We start from the raw sequence: 17376 nt of genomic DNA, 5'->3' as shown, positions 1-17376 counted from the left end.
CAACATATACATACATTTAGGTAATGCACAATGAAATATATAAAATACTCAGACATCCCCAAAGCCTAAAATTAGGCCTTTATTTCGCTATACTTAGGTGATGACCTATATTCCATCCACAAGTGACACAACATTTGACTAGAAGGGGAAGATTCATTTGGCATTTTATATTCCAAGATAACAGTAACTATAATTTTCTACACATTAGTCAATCATTTTTTGAGGGCCAGAAATCTATTTCTCATTCCTTCCTTCCCCCTACCTCCATTTACATGCAGCACTGAGTAAATTGCAAAGCACATACCAGAAAGACTCACCATCCTCATCAAAATCAGATTAGTTTCTGGCATTTTTCCTGTCTGGTATATTAACAGCTGTTTAGATTTTTTTAGTAGTCATTTTTTGTTATTTTAATATTCATGTTTAAAAACAGATACTCTATATCAATGTTGTAAATTCGGTGTAAGAAAAGACCACCCATGGAAACATCCTAAAGCTACTAAAGGTTAATTTCTATATTATAATTTAGCAACAGGTGACATACTTTCAGGGTATGAATTAAAGGTAAATTGGATGTGTGCCTAGAAAAGCAGCTCTAACATCTTTTCCTCATGAGATACCAGACGAAAGTATTCTACATTCCAAATGAAATTTCTCTTCTATAATATCCCATGCCTGAGGTCACAGTGACTGCCATAGTCTTCTTCAGACAAGCAAGACAGTTCCAAATGTAACAGCATATAAGCTTAAAAACAGACACTTATGGAATATCAGGATTCAGCAAAAACAAAAATGCTCCAGGAAAGATGCTTCTGGGTATAAAGTTAAAAAAAGCAAAAATTAATAAAACAAAGGGGAAAAAAGCTAAAGATTTCCAGGCACAAAAAGGTGTTACAGTAGTCAACAGCAGCATTGGAGAAAATCAGCTAATATTAATGCTGCAATTTCACATGAAGCATCAACCAGAAAACAGGTCATAACTCTCCCCACATTTTTATCACCTCTTCCTCCCCTCATCCTCTTTCTCACATCAGCTCCCATTCTAACTCACTAATAACCAAAAAAGCTTAACCATCCTTGGGAACAGTGATTAAACCAGCAAATGTAGGAGTATGAAGAACATTGCAGCCAGTACAAGCCAGGAAAGCGAGGAAGCTCAGTGACGCTCACTTCCGCGCCCTGATTTCACGTACCTGCAGTCTAGCGGTACCTGGCTGCTGTAAGAATTACAATGGCCCTCAATGCGCGCAAGTGAGGTGTGAAGGGCAGAAGTCACAGACCGATAAAAAGGAGATGGTCAGTGAGAAAGAAGCAAACAATTTCTCAGAAGCCTTCCTTCTACATGAGTAATTATAACACTGTTAGATACGTGCCTCAAGTTAAAAAGTCTTCCAGTGACAATCTTTTTATAGATATTTCTGTTAAACTGGAATAATGTTCATTTTGAAATTTTTATTCAGTAATGCAGATCTACACTGACTGAATGAGCATACTGTTTGCAATCTGTATCAAGAAAAACTAAGCTACGAGAATTTTCCTGAAGACACTGAAATGAGATCAGACACAAACACAGCCAGAAAGTCCAGAACACAGATTTGCTTCAATGCAAAAAAATAAACATGCAAAATTAGGGACGTGGGATTTTTTTTTCCTTTAGAAGCAAGTATTACTACAAAATTAGCTAAATTGACACCTAAAATCTGTTTCATTCTTTTTATGCAGTAAAAAGTTGAAAAGGAGATGAATAAAAACTTGATTTTTTTATTATTTATGTGACAGCACGTATTAGAACATAAAAGAATGAACTGAATCTTAACTACTTATGTAATCTCAGTTGAATGCCATTTTTACACAAAAATACATAGCAACATTTTCAATCCATCCGCAAAAAATAAAGCTATCACATATGAATCTTTATTTATATGGCACAGTCCTAAGAAGCTATTTATTTTACCACAAAGACAGTGGGTTAACTAAGTTGAGTGATAAACTATGGAAGAATCTTTCACTTCGGTCGCTTGGTCAAGATACACCTCAAATAAACACCATCCAGTGGCTGGTTTGTGAACTACACACTGAGAGTTTGGGCATTCCCTCTAATTCCCATTTACCAGACATCTACTGTGTGAAAGCTTGTAGTGAGTGACATGTCAGAGGACATGCAAAGCTGAAGACAGACTAAACTTTTTTGGGCTTTAAAGAGCATTTTGTTCACGGAAATGCCAAAATCCACCTACAAAACACAGAATGGTTGAGGTTGGAAGGGACCTCTGGAGATCATCTAGTCCAACCCCCCTGCTCAAGCAGAGTCACCTACAGTATGTTGCACAGAATCGCATCCAGGTGGGCCTTGAAGATCTCTAAAGAAGGAGGCTCCACTACCTCTCTGGGCAACCTGCTCCAGTGCTCTGTAACTCTCACAGTCAAGAAGTGGTTCCTCACATTCAGGTGGAACTTCTTGTGTTTTAGTTTGTGCCTGTTGCCTCTTGTCCTGTCGCCTGGCACCACTGAAAAGAGTCCTGCTTCATCCTCTTGGCACCCTCCCTTAAGCTATTTACAGACATTGATAAGATCCCCTCTCAATCTTCTCTTCTCCAGGCTAAACAGGCCCAGCTCTTGCAGCCTTTCCTCATAAGAGAGAAGCTGCAAATCCTCTGATCATCTCCAACACCACACAGACTCTGGTTAGCTTCACCCACTATTTTGCCTCTGAACAAAGCACAACTTCAACTCTTCTTCCCTATAAACTGTGGCCCAATTCACTTTTAAGACAGGGATTCCAATTCAGGATTGCCTTGTTTTTTAAACCCACCAAATTGCCAGTTCTTCCTTGAAAATAAAAAAGCCATTGGTTCTAATCATAGAATCGGTAAGGCTGGAAGGGACCTCTGGAAATCATCTAGCCCAACCTCCCCACTCAGCAGGGTCACCTAGAGCATGTTAGACAGGGTTGCATCCAGGCGGCCTGGTTTCAAATGCCTGATTTCAAACAGAACAACGTCATTGGGGCCATACTTCCCCATTTCTTTATATGCTGTTAAAAACACAGCTCTATGCACTAATCTCACCACTTTTATCTCTTGGAAGGATAATAATTGTCAAAATTTCAGCACAGTTTGCCATCCTCAACTCTTTCACAAAATAGTATCACTGAAATAAAAACATGATGTTGCTTTCCTTTGCTTCTGAACAACCGTGGGTGTGCAACATAGGGCTGCTCTGAATATAACCATTCCAAAGTTGTTGACTGAAGCCAGTTTAACAGTACATTACTTGCAGAAGGCTTAAAGTGTCATTTTGAAGAGTTACACAATGCTACCTACTACTTCTGTACAGAACAGCGTTCTAAAGAAAGTCATTCTGAATGGCAAGAATATCTTTAAGCTTAAACAAACTGCAGCACTCAACAGAAAGTTATTTATTACCATTGATGAGGATTTACTTTCCACATCAGTGCATCCTTCATGAATGTTTTCAATAAGAAATTACTAGACAGCACCACTGTACTGCAAATGAAGTTCCCCATTAACAAGATCATTCAAGAGCTCTAACATTAGAAATAAACCAGACCAAGCAGTAGAAACACAATGAATGATCCTAAATCCCTTCAGCTCACAGAACATCTGTGATCATCTGTAACCCACATATAGAAAACTAAGACACAGCCAGGAAGAAACCTCTAAATGAATGCAGTGGTCACAACCTGCTGCCCACACTGGTGCATAATAACCACGGTTTCCTTTTAGTTCAGATACAGAAATATCAAGGAACTTGCCCTGCTGCCCATTTGTTAATAACTCCTAGCTGTCCCATGGAGACAGGGAAGGAGGAGCAGCTGTTCTACACTCCTCCAAATTAATTCCCTGCACAAAATAAGTCTGTTTGGGCTTTGTGCAGGGGCTAAAGATAATAATGTTAGCCTGTATGCATATATTCAACCACTACCGCATTCCCCTAGTTCTTATTGTTCATACTGATCAGTCATTAAAAGAAGCAGTACTGAAGCGTACATGACAATAGCTCTGAATGCAAAACATTCCAGCAGCTATTTGGTAATTTAATTAAGGTCTTTTATTTAAAATTTGGTTTTACAATATACATCTTCAGCAAAGGGCAATTTTATTAATCCAACTGGAAATTAATAGTGTTAGGTAACAGACCCATATCGTCCTTAGGAAACTAATTCCCAAAAAAATAGATATTGATTTTATTTAGATATGTTAAGCATAGCTAATTAAGTGGATGTTCTAGAGGATATTAGAACAGATGAGTAACGATAGCATTAAAGATGCATACAATGAACAAAAGATTGAACAACTGAACTGTGCATGTTATTCTTCATTCTCCCCTTTAAAATGACCTTCCTTAGCCTACAGTGAGCAATTCCTCTCAAAATTATTTTATTATTCATATACCTGCCAGCCACTGAAATAAAATCTTTTTTCTATGCTCAAGTTGTTGCATCGCTGACTTCCCTCACCATACTCACAGACAAACTAGAGGAACCATTTTTAACATGAAGAGAATTCTTTAGCTTCCAAAGACTACCTACCGACTTGCTAATTAAAAAAGAACTCTAATAATCTATAGATAACATGGCCAAGATCATAATTTCATTAAACCTTATAGCTGAAGTTTGAAATGAGCCCTTCTACACATAGTTCCAACACACCTACAGTGATAGGTGTTTTGTCAAAATAACACATAGATCATCATCAGAACAGGTTCCAAATTGTAGCTTCATATCTTAGGTTTGACCAATTTTTTTTTTTTTTTAATGAGAAAAAAACATTTCTGATCTAACAGAAGCCAACAAGATTCCTCTTTATAGAGATAATTCAACTGGAAGAACTCTTGGGAAAATGGGGATAAAATAAGGCTATAAAAGCATAAACCACAACTGAGCTCCCCACTTTACATTAGAACTTGGACCAGTCTTATTTGGGGAAAAAGAGAGTCAGACTTGTATCATATGCAGTCTTCTCGAGAAAAAAAATTAGTGGAGAAATGCAAGTGTGATTACAATAGAATAGCAACATAGAGCAAGATTCAAAATACCATTATATTCAGAGCTATCAAAGGCAGTAGTCTTAATACTCATCCAGAAAAGCAAGAAAGAAATCAAGAAAATACTATTGCTAAGAGTATGTATACGGTCCCTTCCATGCAGAAGCTCGATTGTTTCATAAACACCAATTCAGAATATATTTAGAATATCCTCCTTCTACTAGGCACAGAGAACTTAATGTGTATAACAATACTACAAATCGATGCCAGAGCTGATTGCTTGACTGAGTAGTCCGATCTGACCACAATGTTTTATGTATGTCTTATTTGATATTCTACAACCTGATCTCTCTTTGCCTGTAGGTTATGAGCAGTCAAAAGAAAAGCACTATTGCACCACAAGACAAGGAGATTAATGGATGACCTAAGAACAAGTAATGAGAAAAGATACTACATATATATATTATAGATAGCTACATATTATAGATAATACTGTACCTTCTGTTTCATATATATTCCTTATATTCCATGTAACTAACTGCTTTCACTGTCCAGTGATGCCATAGCATCATGAACATGAAAAGTGGTCTGCACAACAGTTATCAAGAAACGACACTTATAAAGTTAATTCTTGTTCAAACATGATTCAAATTAATTTACAGTATGCAGCTCCCTCATCTAAAGAAAAACATTCTTTTCTTCAAGCAAGCAGAAACAAGACGACGGAAAAGCAAAAAAAAAAAAAAAAAAAATCATTGTTAGCCTCCCAGCTCCATCCCACTTCACCAGTTTTCATCTCCAGTTACATGTTTGTCAATACTTCAGTACAAGGTGCCTATAAACCACTGATCTTTCCACAAAGCTATTGCGGAGGGTAATTTGAATTGGAAGGAAAAAGAAAAAAATGAAACAGAGGGACTGAAGAAGAAATATACTTATAATTAATAAAGAGTTCTCCACAAACACATGCTTTCCACAATACAGCCGTAGCATTCAGTCCAAGAAATCTCATGGGAAAACAAGTAATTAAGATCAACCACTGATGGATTTTCCAGGGAGGCAGGCATCCTGAAAAATGAGCCACAAGTTCTACAAATCAAGAAGTAGTCCCATCATCCCAGCTTCAGAGCAGCCCACCTAGCAAATGCTTAGTGAAACCAATACATCTGTCCATTCTGAAACTACTATTTAAACAGTTTAACTACTGTATACCACTACAAGAACCATGTTTATTTTAAATCAAGAGTTATCAGGGGTCTTCTGTTTAAAGTTATAGTAATACATTTCATAAAAATCTCCTTTTCTCCTCACCCCAAAGAAAGTTTAGGAGTTTGTTCTTTCCAGATTTTTTTCTTCGAAAGAAAATTGAGGTTTTACACAACTCTCTCCATTCAAGTGTTACAGCTCTGAAATCAAAAGGAATCAAAAGCCAATCATGCCTTAGATACCGAGCCAGCAGAAACTTAAGAATGATCTTCCTGGTAGCAACCAAGCCTGATTTGTTTTCAGATAAAAAAAGGCTGTAGCTCAAGATAAGAGTGCTATAGACCCAAAAACTTATCGGCTGTAGTTTCTCATGCTTGCACATATAAAGCATTAGTACACATTTAGCATTCCTCTTCAAAGAACTTGATACAGCATTGACAAAACACTATAAAGGAAATAATCTCCCTTTCTGAAAAGCTGCTAAGTAACTGGAACCCTTGTAGGCTAGCAGCTGGATGGAAGTAAAAGAAACATGAAACAGGACATTGTTTCATTATTTCATTCTTAATCCTCATACCAAAGAGTAATACAAAAGCAACAGCACAGTGAAGGAGATCTCCCACACATTAGCTCTGTTTGTACCAGGATACAGGGTACATAAGAAAGCAATTACAAGTAAAAAATAAATTATGATTTATTAAATTAGTATAATCAGATGAGGGCTTCCACAAATCTAAACTCAAATGAAGAAAATTTAACAAGGCTTTTCCTCCTGAAATTCAGCAAGTCAAACGTTAATCTTCACTGCCAAATACATAATGAGAAGAAAAGACGAGAAAATAAGGCTGAACAGCTATGACAACGCCTCACCATAGTAACATTAACTTACATGGTAGAAATAGTAACTTGTTTGGCATTACACAAAATCACAGAACGGCTGAGGTTGGAAGGGACCTCTGGAGATCATCTAGTCCAACCCCCCTGCTCAGCACGGTCACCTAGAACACGTTAGACAGGGTTGCATCCAGGCAGGCCTTGAAGATCTCCAGAGAAGGAGACTCCACTACCTCTCCGGGCAACCTGGTCCAGAGCTCCATCACTCAGGGACTCCGTCACTCTGCTCACAGGGAAGAAATTCCCCCTCACAGTCAGGCGGAACTTCCTGTGCTTCGATTTTTGCCCATTGCCTCTTGTCCTGTCACATGGGACAACTGAAAAGAGTTTGTCCCCATCCCCTTGACACTCTCCCTTCAGGTACTTGTACACATTGATCAGATCCCCCCTCAGTCTTCTCGTCCCCAGGCTAAACAAGCCCAGCTCTCACAGCCGTTCCTCATAGGGCAAGTGCTCCAGCCCTCTGATCATCTTCATAGCCCTCCGCTGGACTCCCTCCAGCAGCTCCATGTCTCTCTTGTAGTGGGGAGCCCAGAACTGGACACAGTACTTGAGATGAGGGAGTATGAAAGTTTGAATATATACATACATCCCTCCTAACTTTACTCTGACCCACAGATCACTGAAAATACTCTAGTAAAAACATCATACAAATTCTAGTAGAAATAGTCAACAGTGCAAGACAACATCAAGCACAAAAAAAACAAAGAACTAAGATGATACAGGAAAGAACTCCCTAGATGAGAAATTCTAACAAATTGATCTTCCCAAAGCATCAGAAATAAACTATAATTTCTTCCAAACACTTTATTTCATCTCTTTACTAAACATACAGTGGTGCATTCAATAGTGGAAACAATATACATGTTCCTAATATCCAAATTAAATTGTTTTGTTGTGATATAGTCCTATTCCCCCACCCACTCACCCACACACACCAATTAGAGAACAACTGTCATACTCCCTTTTAGCAATCATTTGCATATTGGAATGTCCTTTCTTCTTCGCAAATATGGTCCTCTCCTTCATAAACTAGAACATATGTTCTATAAGGAAAGACTGGGAGAATATATTTCTAAATCTCTGAACAGTCCAAAGGGAAGCACAGAACATAGTCAGCAAATTGGAGATATTCCTTCTTAATTTATGACCTCCCAAACTGGACAAAACTAGTCACAATGCAGTCTTACAAATTTTAAATATCTGCCTCCAAGGCTTCACACACAGCACTCTTCTTAAAACATTACCTTGTCATTTATCACAAACTAAACGTTACCCTTTCACCATAATGATGGCTAACAGGTATAATTCATTCTATATCAAGAAATTTAATTTCTTCCTCCTAAAGCCATGGTTACATGGCCAAGTTAATCCAGTATAAATCTGTGTTCCAGTTTCCTTATCCAGATGAACATGCAGCTGCAAAATTACCAATCCTGCAAAAACAGGCAGTGGAGTCCAGGACCAACTCCTCCAGCGAGCGTTTATGCCAAATTAAGGTGACCATGTAACAGTGCTAGAGGTAGAAAACGCTCCAAACTTCTCCATGAGACTTCATCCTGTTAATTTCAGAGCTTTTTTTCCATTCTGTCAAGACCAGTCTTGATTTCAATACCAATTTCCACAACATTTGTCACTTTCCTCAGATTAGCATTATCTATTTATTTTCTCTACCATCATTCAATTCATCAATGAAACTACTGTAACAGAAATGAGTCAGGAAAAAAACAAAGAACTGGACCTGAAATGCCTTCCAAATTTCCTATATATTTCCTCAGTTTATACCAATCAATGTATTCCCAAGATCAAAAACCTACTCAAGATACAATTATACCACCTTCCCTTTATCTTCTAGATCATTCACCCTCCCAGAAAGGATAACTAAATGGGCCTGAAATTAATTGTTCAAGACTTCACATTTCAGATGAATCTGACCATTTGTCTGTACACTCAATTAGTTTTCAATACTGATGCAGTATTAGTTTTCAATACTGATGCAGTAAAGTCCCTACCCTACAAAGCCCAGGCACATTTGCCACATAGGTGGACCCAAAGCACATATGACTGAAATCCCGTGACTGGAGGTTTCTTTATAGTTGCACAACTTGTATTACGTATTAAAAAGTTCTGTTCATAGTTGTCCACTTAGTTTGTGTTCAAATTTTATGTTGTAGTAACTTTAAAAAGCTGTAAGTGACAACTTGTCACAAATGAACTTTCAAGACTGCAGCATGGCTTCCTCCCCAGTCTAGGAAACCTTTCAAGCAGAAGAAAGCTAAGGTCCAAGCTCTCATGTGACCTGTAACAGTGCAGTGCAAGCTTCATGCCACTTGGAGTCAGCAAGCCACTGCTGCAGGACAAGCTTCTTCTGAACTCTGGGGCCCTGTCTGACAAATAAACATAGAAACAACTGCACATTTACCTGTAAAGACATAGAATTGATCACTATGTCCCAAAAAATTAAAGAGACCATTTTGCCAGAATAAATAGAATGTAGGTCACGTTTTGTCTTCTACTTCCCCCACTCAATTTAATGGTAAAATTATCAGCTTGTAACGAACACTCAAGAAAAAGCAAAGCAACTTTTATGCAAAAGCACTTCAAAGACTAAATACAAACTCAGAACTCTCTTAATGCTACACAGATGTGACTGTATCTCACACAAACCCAACAATTTAGTTTAGCATGCCTTTGTAATCCATATCAACTCTGCTTGATATTCAAGAACACAAAGTAAAAAAAAAAAAAAAGATGTCTCATTCAAATACAGAAGTTTTACACCAAAGCTGGTTTTGGCCAGAAGCCCAAAGTCCCTGCTTATAAATTTTATTAAAATTGTTAGCATGTAAATCCAGCTCCTGCTAAACTTATTAGTAAAATTTCCATTGTCTGCACATGATCCAGAACTAGAAGATCATCTGTGAACAGGCTAATATGTAATTGGGATTTCAGAAATATTCAAACAAATATAACAAAGATTTTCAGTGGCTCGGTGCTGTCAGGTATTAGCAGGTGCAGATTAAATATTTTGCATTTGTTTTTTAAATAAGTACTGATGTCCTAGCAGTTCCCCTTCATTTTTCCTCATTGCACTTGTTGGCTACAGCCAACAAGTAGGTTATCCACCATGTAAATTCTAAAATGGTCTCATTTCTTTTCTGCAATCCATGTTGAGCTCTTCAATGCTCACAAGGGATTAGAACCAGTGTAACAGATCTCAAAATAAAGTAAGAGAAGATTCATAACAAAGTAAGCTGTCAGAGCTGTCCTGGATTATTTCAGAAATAAAATATGTATACTTGCACAATAAACCCTGACACTGCAGAGACTGCTAGAGCATCATTTCGCATCTTTCAAAAAATCTGAACAGTCGTAGCTTCCATAGTCAAGATTATAACACCATTATTACTTCAGCAGAAAGTTTTATGTAGTGTCCTAAAAGGACAGGTAGAAAATTTATCATTTTTTAACCTGCTGTAAGTTATCTATTCTTTGCCTAGTTTCGTAGAGACAGAAAGCACACAAAGTTGACACACAGCATAGTCTCCCATGTCTCTGTTCAGTCAAGCCTCAACTGCAATCACTCTACGGCAATCTCAGCGACGATTACAGTAATACACCTTAGTGCTTGAAGCAGAAGCTTTGTTCATATAATGATACAATTAACTTGTAGGAAGGGATCTCTGGAGACCAGCTAGTTCAACCTCCTGCTCAAAGCAGGACTAACTTCAAAACTAGATTAGGCTGCTCAAGCCTTGTCCAGTTGACTTCGGACTATTTCAAAGGATGGAGATTCCACCACCTCTGTTGGCCCTGGTCCAGCACTTAACCATCTTCTTTGTGAGGAAACTGGTTTCTTTCTGACTGGAGACCCATGACTGCTGCCACTTGTCCTTTCACCATGCACCTCCAAGAAGAGTCTTCGTTTATCGTCTTTACACTCCCCCTTCTGATAGGAAAACATTACTGCCAGATCCCTGCCTTCCGCTTTCTCCTCCCCAGGCCAAACCAATCCAGCCTTCTCACTTCTTCGTTACACCACATGCTCCAGTTCCCTGAGCATCTTGGTAGCCTCTACTAGACTCATACTAGTTTATTGATCTCTCTCTTGTACTGGCAACCCAAAACATGACACAGGACCCAGCTATGGCCAGAGCCTTCCACCTGCCAGTGCTACTATTACTAGCACAGCTCAATGTACGGCTGGCCTTCGCTGCTGCAAGGACGTACTACTGACTCACATTCATCTTTGTGACTAACAGGCCCTTAGACTCTTTTCCGAAGGGCTGCTCCATGGACAGTCTGTCCTCAGCCAGTACTGATGCATGATGTTATCGCTCAGGGAGAAAGACTCTGCTTCTTATATTGCTAAACTTTATGAGATTTCTCTTGGCCCATTCCTCCAGCTTGTCAAGGTCTCTCTGAATGTTAGCCTTGTCCTCCAACATATTATCCACTCCATCCAAATTGGTGTCATCAACAAATTTCTCACCCCACAAATCTGCTACTATGCACAAAGACTGAACAAGAAAGATTTACATGAAACTATGGTCTTATCCCACGTCTCCAGCACTGAACACGGATTGTTTTTTTCTTAATTCAATACTAATTATTTTGAATTTCCAGTCATAAGAACATAGTAAACTCCTAATATCTGCTAACACTATTACAATCATTTCAGTAATCTAACAAAAGAGTCAAAATTATTAATTTTCCTTTGAGCAACAAACTCTTGCCTTCTTATTGCAAATAAAGACAAAAATTACTATAAGCATCTACCTGAGATTTCAGAACAACTTGTTTCACACATGGTAGCTAAGCCTTGCTATTTTCATTCCTGTGCAAAAATCCTTTAATTGCTTACTGTCCAAATCTTAACTCTAACATGAACATGTACAACAGTGCTCTGTGGGGGGTACTTTTATGTAATGAGATAGTCAACAACTTCTTTACTTTCTCAGCTTCGGACTGCTGAAAAAAAGTGATGAGTATTTCCACTTTAATATGTTTTTATTTAGATCATGCTTACAAAAGCTGTAACTTGTACCCTACTCTCTGCCGTCTGAATTGTAAGAAAGCGTTAATTCCTTTATCTTTTCCACACTAAAATACCATTAAAATAAAAATTACCTCTGCCAGATGTACCTTAGTTTGATGTTTCTACTTTAAAAAATAAGAAAGAAAAATGTCTATTGATGATGGACCTTCTGGAATCTAGCCATTAATTCAGTGTTATTCTAAGAATAAGGACAAAAAGCTTGATCCTACAGGATCTTATCTGTAATACTTACCTGCTTAGCTAAATATACAACCAAAAACTTTGCAGACTTTGCAGGACAGGGCTTAAATCATCCTTATAATCCAAGATAAACTAAGAGGGGAAACAGACAAACCATTCTGTGATAAAATAAATTAACAACATAATTATAAACATACTGCTATAGTAAAGCTAGATAATTTCTTGTAGTTGTTACAACCTGATGCCATAGTTTCTTAATATCTTTAGACCAGCTTAAACAATATGTTACTCTGGCAGGAAGATGCAGCCCTAGTCCCTCACCAGTGAGCAAAAACTTAGAATAAGAGCTGACTGGATGTTTTTTAAACCAGCCTTAGCTCTCATTCACTACACAGTTGCACTGGGTTTTTTGGTCTGTGACATGCGACAAAACAACACAGAAGTAGCAGAAGTACAGTGGAACAGATCACTTCTCTTGATAGGAGACCTGGGGCTTGCTGATTTACAGAGCACTAATGAAACTACAGCCTTAGTTGTAGCACCTAACATAAATACAGCTTTTCAATGTTATTATCTCTTTGTCAATTGAAACTATAGCCAAAATAATCTCTTGAAACAAAAATACACAAAAGTATAAGAACAGCCATACCAGAACAGACAAAAGCTCCACCTGGCCTGCTCTCTATATGCACCCACACCCCTTTGACCCAGAAGGGCAGTAGCATACTGGCAACAGACCTGGCTCAGCTCCATCTGGTATTCCCAGATCTGTGCTCCGGTTGTCAGAGCAGCAGTTAAACCACAGTGCAAAACAAAGACAGAGAATGAAGCAAAGGCACTGTAAAAAAAACAAGAAAAAAGTGAATCCCAAAGCAGAATATGACAAACTGACTTACAACACACACCACGAGGACATGAAGGTGAAGGCAAGTTCATGAGTCTACAACATCACATATAATTCAGTATCATAAAGTTAACTATAAAACTTGCCTGTGTCTGTAAACCAACATGCTGATGAATTGCACTTCTACTTAAATATATACAAGAATACACATCCATTTAAGAACCCTCCCTTCTAGTCTAGGGCTAAGTTTTCTTGAAAACATGTGACAAAGGTCCTTCATCAAAAGGCTTCTGGAGACTGAATTAGACTAAGAATCCCCTTACTCACACATTTGCTGAGGCTGGATTTCCCTTTAACATACCATATTTATCCATTTGGTTGTTTCTATTCTTTATTACAGTTTTTATTAATTTTCCTGTAAAATTGAAGCCTTTACCAATCTGTAGGTCTTTCCAGGAAATCTTTGTAAAAACTGCTATTGTATCTACTACTGGACACCATTTGCCTGTTGCACCTCTGAGTTTCTTCAGAGCACTAGGGTGAAGCTCTGAAGTGAACACTGTCTGATCCTTGCAGCTTGTTACTTTCCATTTCGTGTGGTTCTTCTATACCTTCTTTACCTTTCTTAGTATACAAATGTGGACACAACATCCATGAACACCTCCAGATCCAAGTTTCCAAAACCACCTATTCACCTGCCTAACACAAAGATGCCTCACATCAGTTTGCAAAAGTCAGGACTTGCACAGGTGCTGCAGGTCCTTTACATTTCTGGAAACCATCACATCAACAGTGGGACAGGTAAGACCAGGTGCCACAATTCTGCCATAGCACAAGAAAAAAGCTTCCCAAAGGTCTCAACAAGGGGCAAGTCCAGGACATCACCAATCCCCAAATGTGGTGGTGGCAGTCGTTGCCACATGAGACAGGACACCCTGATCACCACAGAGCTCCTCTTCCTGGTACCCCAACTTCCAACACCAACACAGCAGGGCGCGCAGAGCCATGCATGGGCCCTTCTAGGGCATGAATGACCTCATGGGCCAGTCCAACTCCAGGAGCTGCAACTTCCCAGGAAGGTCAAGCCAATGGCACCCTGCACTTTTCCAGGGCTGGGAAAGAGGCAGAGAAAACAAGGCCAATTACACACACACCTTCCTCCTTCTAGGACAGGAGGAGAGGCGGGATTCCCACTATAGACCAACTTTTTCCAGGGCAGTAGAGGGGAAAAATTAGGAAAGTCACAGTCCCCCTTCCCACAGCAGAAGAAAGGGATCAGGTCGGTTACAGCCCCCCTTTTCCCAGGGCAGGAGAAAAGAAGGGGAGAAAGACTAGGCCAGTTAGAGCCCCTCTTTTCCCAGTAAGAGACGATCAGGTCAGTTACATCTTCCTCACACCTGAGGCTGGAAAAACGGGAAGAATCAGCCAGATACAGCTCCTTCCCGAGGCAAAAGAAGGGGGGAATTAGGCCAGTGCCCCCCCCCACCCCTCCTGGAGAAGGGGGGCAACAAGGGCCGGGCAGAGAGGGAGGCTCAGGCCAGTTACCCTCCCGCGCCGTCACGCCGGCCCTGACCCCTCCGCTGACCAGGCCACCCCCTCCCCGTACTCACAAGGACGCGCTCTTCCTCCTCCTCCTCTTCCTCCGGCTCCATGGGCAGCTCCCGTCTCCTCACAGCGGCCGCCTCAGGGCCGCAAGCCCTCCCGCCCGCTGCTCCCGCCGCCACCGCGCATGCGCCGCCACCGCCCCGTCGTTAGGGACTCTCTCCCCGCCGCGCACGCGCACGCGCACGCGCAGACACCGCCCCGCCCCTCCGGCGGCGCGCGCGGGTCGGCGAGTAGCCGTTAGAGCGCGCCCCCCTCATCAGCGCGCGCCGCCAGTAGCCGTTAGAGCGCGGCCCCCCCCCCGCCCCCCATCAGCGCGCGCCGCCAGTAGCCGTCAGAGCGCGGCCCCCCCCCCCGCCCCCCATCAGCGCGCGCCGCCAGTAGCCGTTAGAGCGCGGCCCCCCCCCGCCCCCCATCAGCGCGCGCCGCCAGTAGCCGTTAGAGCGCGGCCCCCCCCCGCCCCCCATCAGCGCGCGCCGCCAGTAGCCGTTAGAGCGCGGCCCCCCCCCCGCCCCCCATCAGCGCGCGCCGCCAGTAGCCGTTAGAGCGCGGCCCCCCCCCGCCCCCCATCAGCGCGCGCCGCCAGTAGCCGTTGAGGTGGGGGACGGGGGGGGGGGGGGGGGAAGCACCGGCGCGCGGTGGCGTTTTGGCGCGCAGAGCGCTGAAAGCGTCCGGACGCGGCTGCTGACAGGGATCTACAACGCCCGAGAAACGCACAGACGCGCTTGCCCGGAGCCCGGCGGGAGGGAGGGTGCCGGAGCGGCTCGCTCTCCGCAGCCCCGAATCCGCAGCCGTGCCCCTGAGGCAGTTGAGAAGGCGATGGGCCCACGCGTGTCCCACCTCGTGTCAGGGCCACCCGGCATTGCTCTCACGGGGTGACCACGCAAAGCAACCGTCCCATGCAAAATTAGTCTGAACTGAACTTTCTGTTCTGTTAGAACAGAAGGGGACTTACAGGGCAAAGGGGCTGTGTGACTGGGAAGTTTTTCAAATGGCTGTGGCAGCTGTATGTGTTTCCTGTGGCAAGGAACCACTTCCCCCCCATTCTTCTGCATGGGTCCATTCATAAAGAAGCAATACCTGATCAAAGCAAATTCTGGGTCTTGGTGTTGAGCATACAGCAAAAGCCATTGGTAGACAATTTGAGTTTAGGTAGGTGTGATCAGAGATGCAATTTCCCAAGTTTGAAGGCCATTTGGCTTACTCAGGAGTGACCGGGAGAGGTGGTCTGTCTCCAGGTGGTCAGTCATAGGCAGTCTTCCCCATTACATTAGAGAAAGGACAGGAGAGACACTGCATCCTGAGCGTATGGAGAAGTCAAGATGACTCCTTACAGCGATCCCTGTAGGCCTTGGTGTCGTTGCAGTCCTGATCATTCACACCCTCCCTCTCTGCCATGAGGAAAAGCAGCTCTGTGATTCCCCTGCCAGAACCATGATGCTTTTACTGAGGCATTCAGTACAAGTAATAATGACATTGCCTGTTTGAGCTGGTTGTTGGCAAGGATGAGGAAGGAGTTTCCCCTTAAAAAGCACAATTGCCTAGATGTGTTCAGAGTTTTATTTATTTCCCCTTCTCTAAAACATCCAGAGCAGGTGACAGTTGAAGCCTGAGCAGCAAAAGATGCAGATCGTTGATTTGACACACTGTAGAGAATCCTTCCCCCACGACTTGAGAAGCAGAGAGGAGCGAGAGGAGTCTCAAGGGTCATTTAGTGCAGGCTCAAAATCTTTATTTCACAGACATCATTTAATCTTTCATAAACTTATTGAGCTCCTTCTCAAAGCAATTAAGCTTTTTTTGCTGTTGATATAAGCAATATATCCAGCTGTCCATTAGAATATAGCTGCAAACGCCCACTTCCCTGCATGTAAGACAATAAATAACTGCACCAGTTTTCATTCTCTACCAAGTAGAGGGAAGCTAAAGTGGATTAGAAAATGAAGGCGCTTCCATAACATTTTCTGTCTCCTGAGTTATTTATTCTCCTCATAGCAGTTATCTGCCATGTATCCAATGTAACATCTCCCAAAAGGCAGTGTATGTTCATTTTTGACTGTGTTGATTCTGCAGTGAATTGGGTGTTATTTTTCGGTACTAGATAAATCAGAACACTAAAACATATCAAGGAAAAGATTCCTTAATGCAATTATAATGATACGAAATGCTGACAAGAAAATTTATTTTTATATCCAAACCTATCTCCTATTATGAATGCAATTAAATTTGCTGGTCTCAGCCTGTCCGAGTCCTTATCTGTGCGCATCCTCCAATTTACCACCTAATAATTTAGGAGTGAGGCTTAAGAAAATAACATGTTCAAGGGTGTGTGCCTAGGATAATGGGGTGACAAAGACAAGAGGCCTCAATAAAAAAGTAAATACTCTGCAAGAAGCAGAGAGACCATTTTTACTTACACTGGAAAGTATAAGGAATAGTCTGATTTCAGTGCCATTTGCTCTAATTACAGTGGTATAAAGGAGAGCAGAATTCAGCCCATACGTTGTGGTGCTAATAACAGTTCCAAATGTCATCTGTGAGAAAGCTTGCCATTTGCTTTTCTCTGCTGCAAATGACTGAAGGG

The 17376-nt window shown here is 41.3% G+C and overlaps 1 protein-coding gene across 1 annotated transcript in view; it reads right to left on the bottom strand.

Annotated features, from left to right (window-relative positions):
- The window catches only part of ALMS1 (ALMS1 centrosome and basal body associated protein), a 71888-nt gene extending 57021 nt beyond the window's left edge, over positions 1-14867 (bottom strand). The window contains exon 1 of the mRNA XM_062574487.1: positions 14801-14867. Coding sequence (XP_062430471.1) covers positions 14801-14842 — 42 coding nt within the window. The 5' untranslated portion in view covers positions 14843-14867. The remainder of the gene's footprint in view (positions 1-14800) is intronic.
- Positions 14868-17376: the final 2509 nt, after the last annotated feature.

This window comes from Rhea pennata, chromosome 4 (assembly GCF_028389875.1).
Source record: "Rhea pennata isolate bPtePen1 chromosome 4, bPtePen1.pri, whole genome shotgun sequence".
Classification (NCBI taxonomy): domain Eukaryota; kingdom Metazoa; phylum Chordata; class Aves; order Rheiformes; family Rheidae; genus Rhea; species Rhea pennata.
The sequence above is the reverse complement of the archived record's forward strand: the minus strand, read 5'-3'. Positions and strand labels throughout refer to the sequence as shown.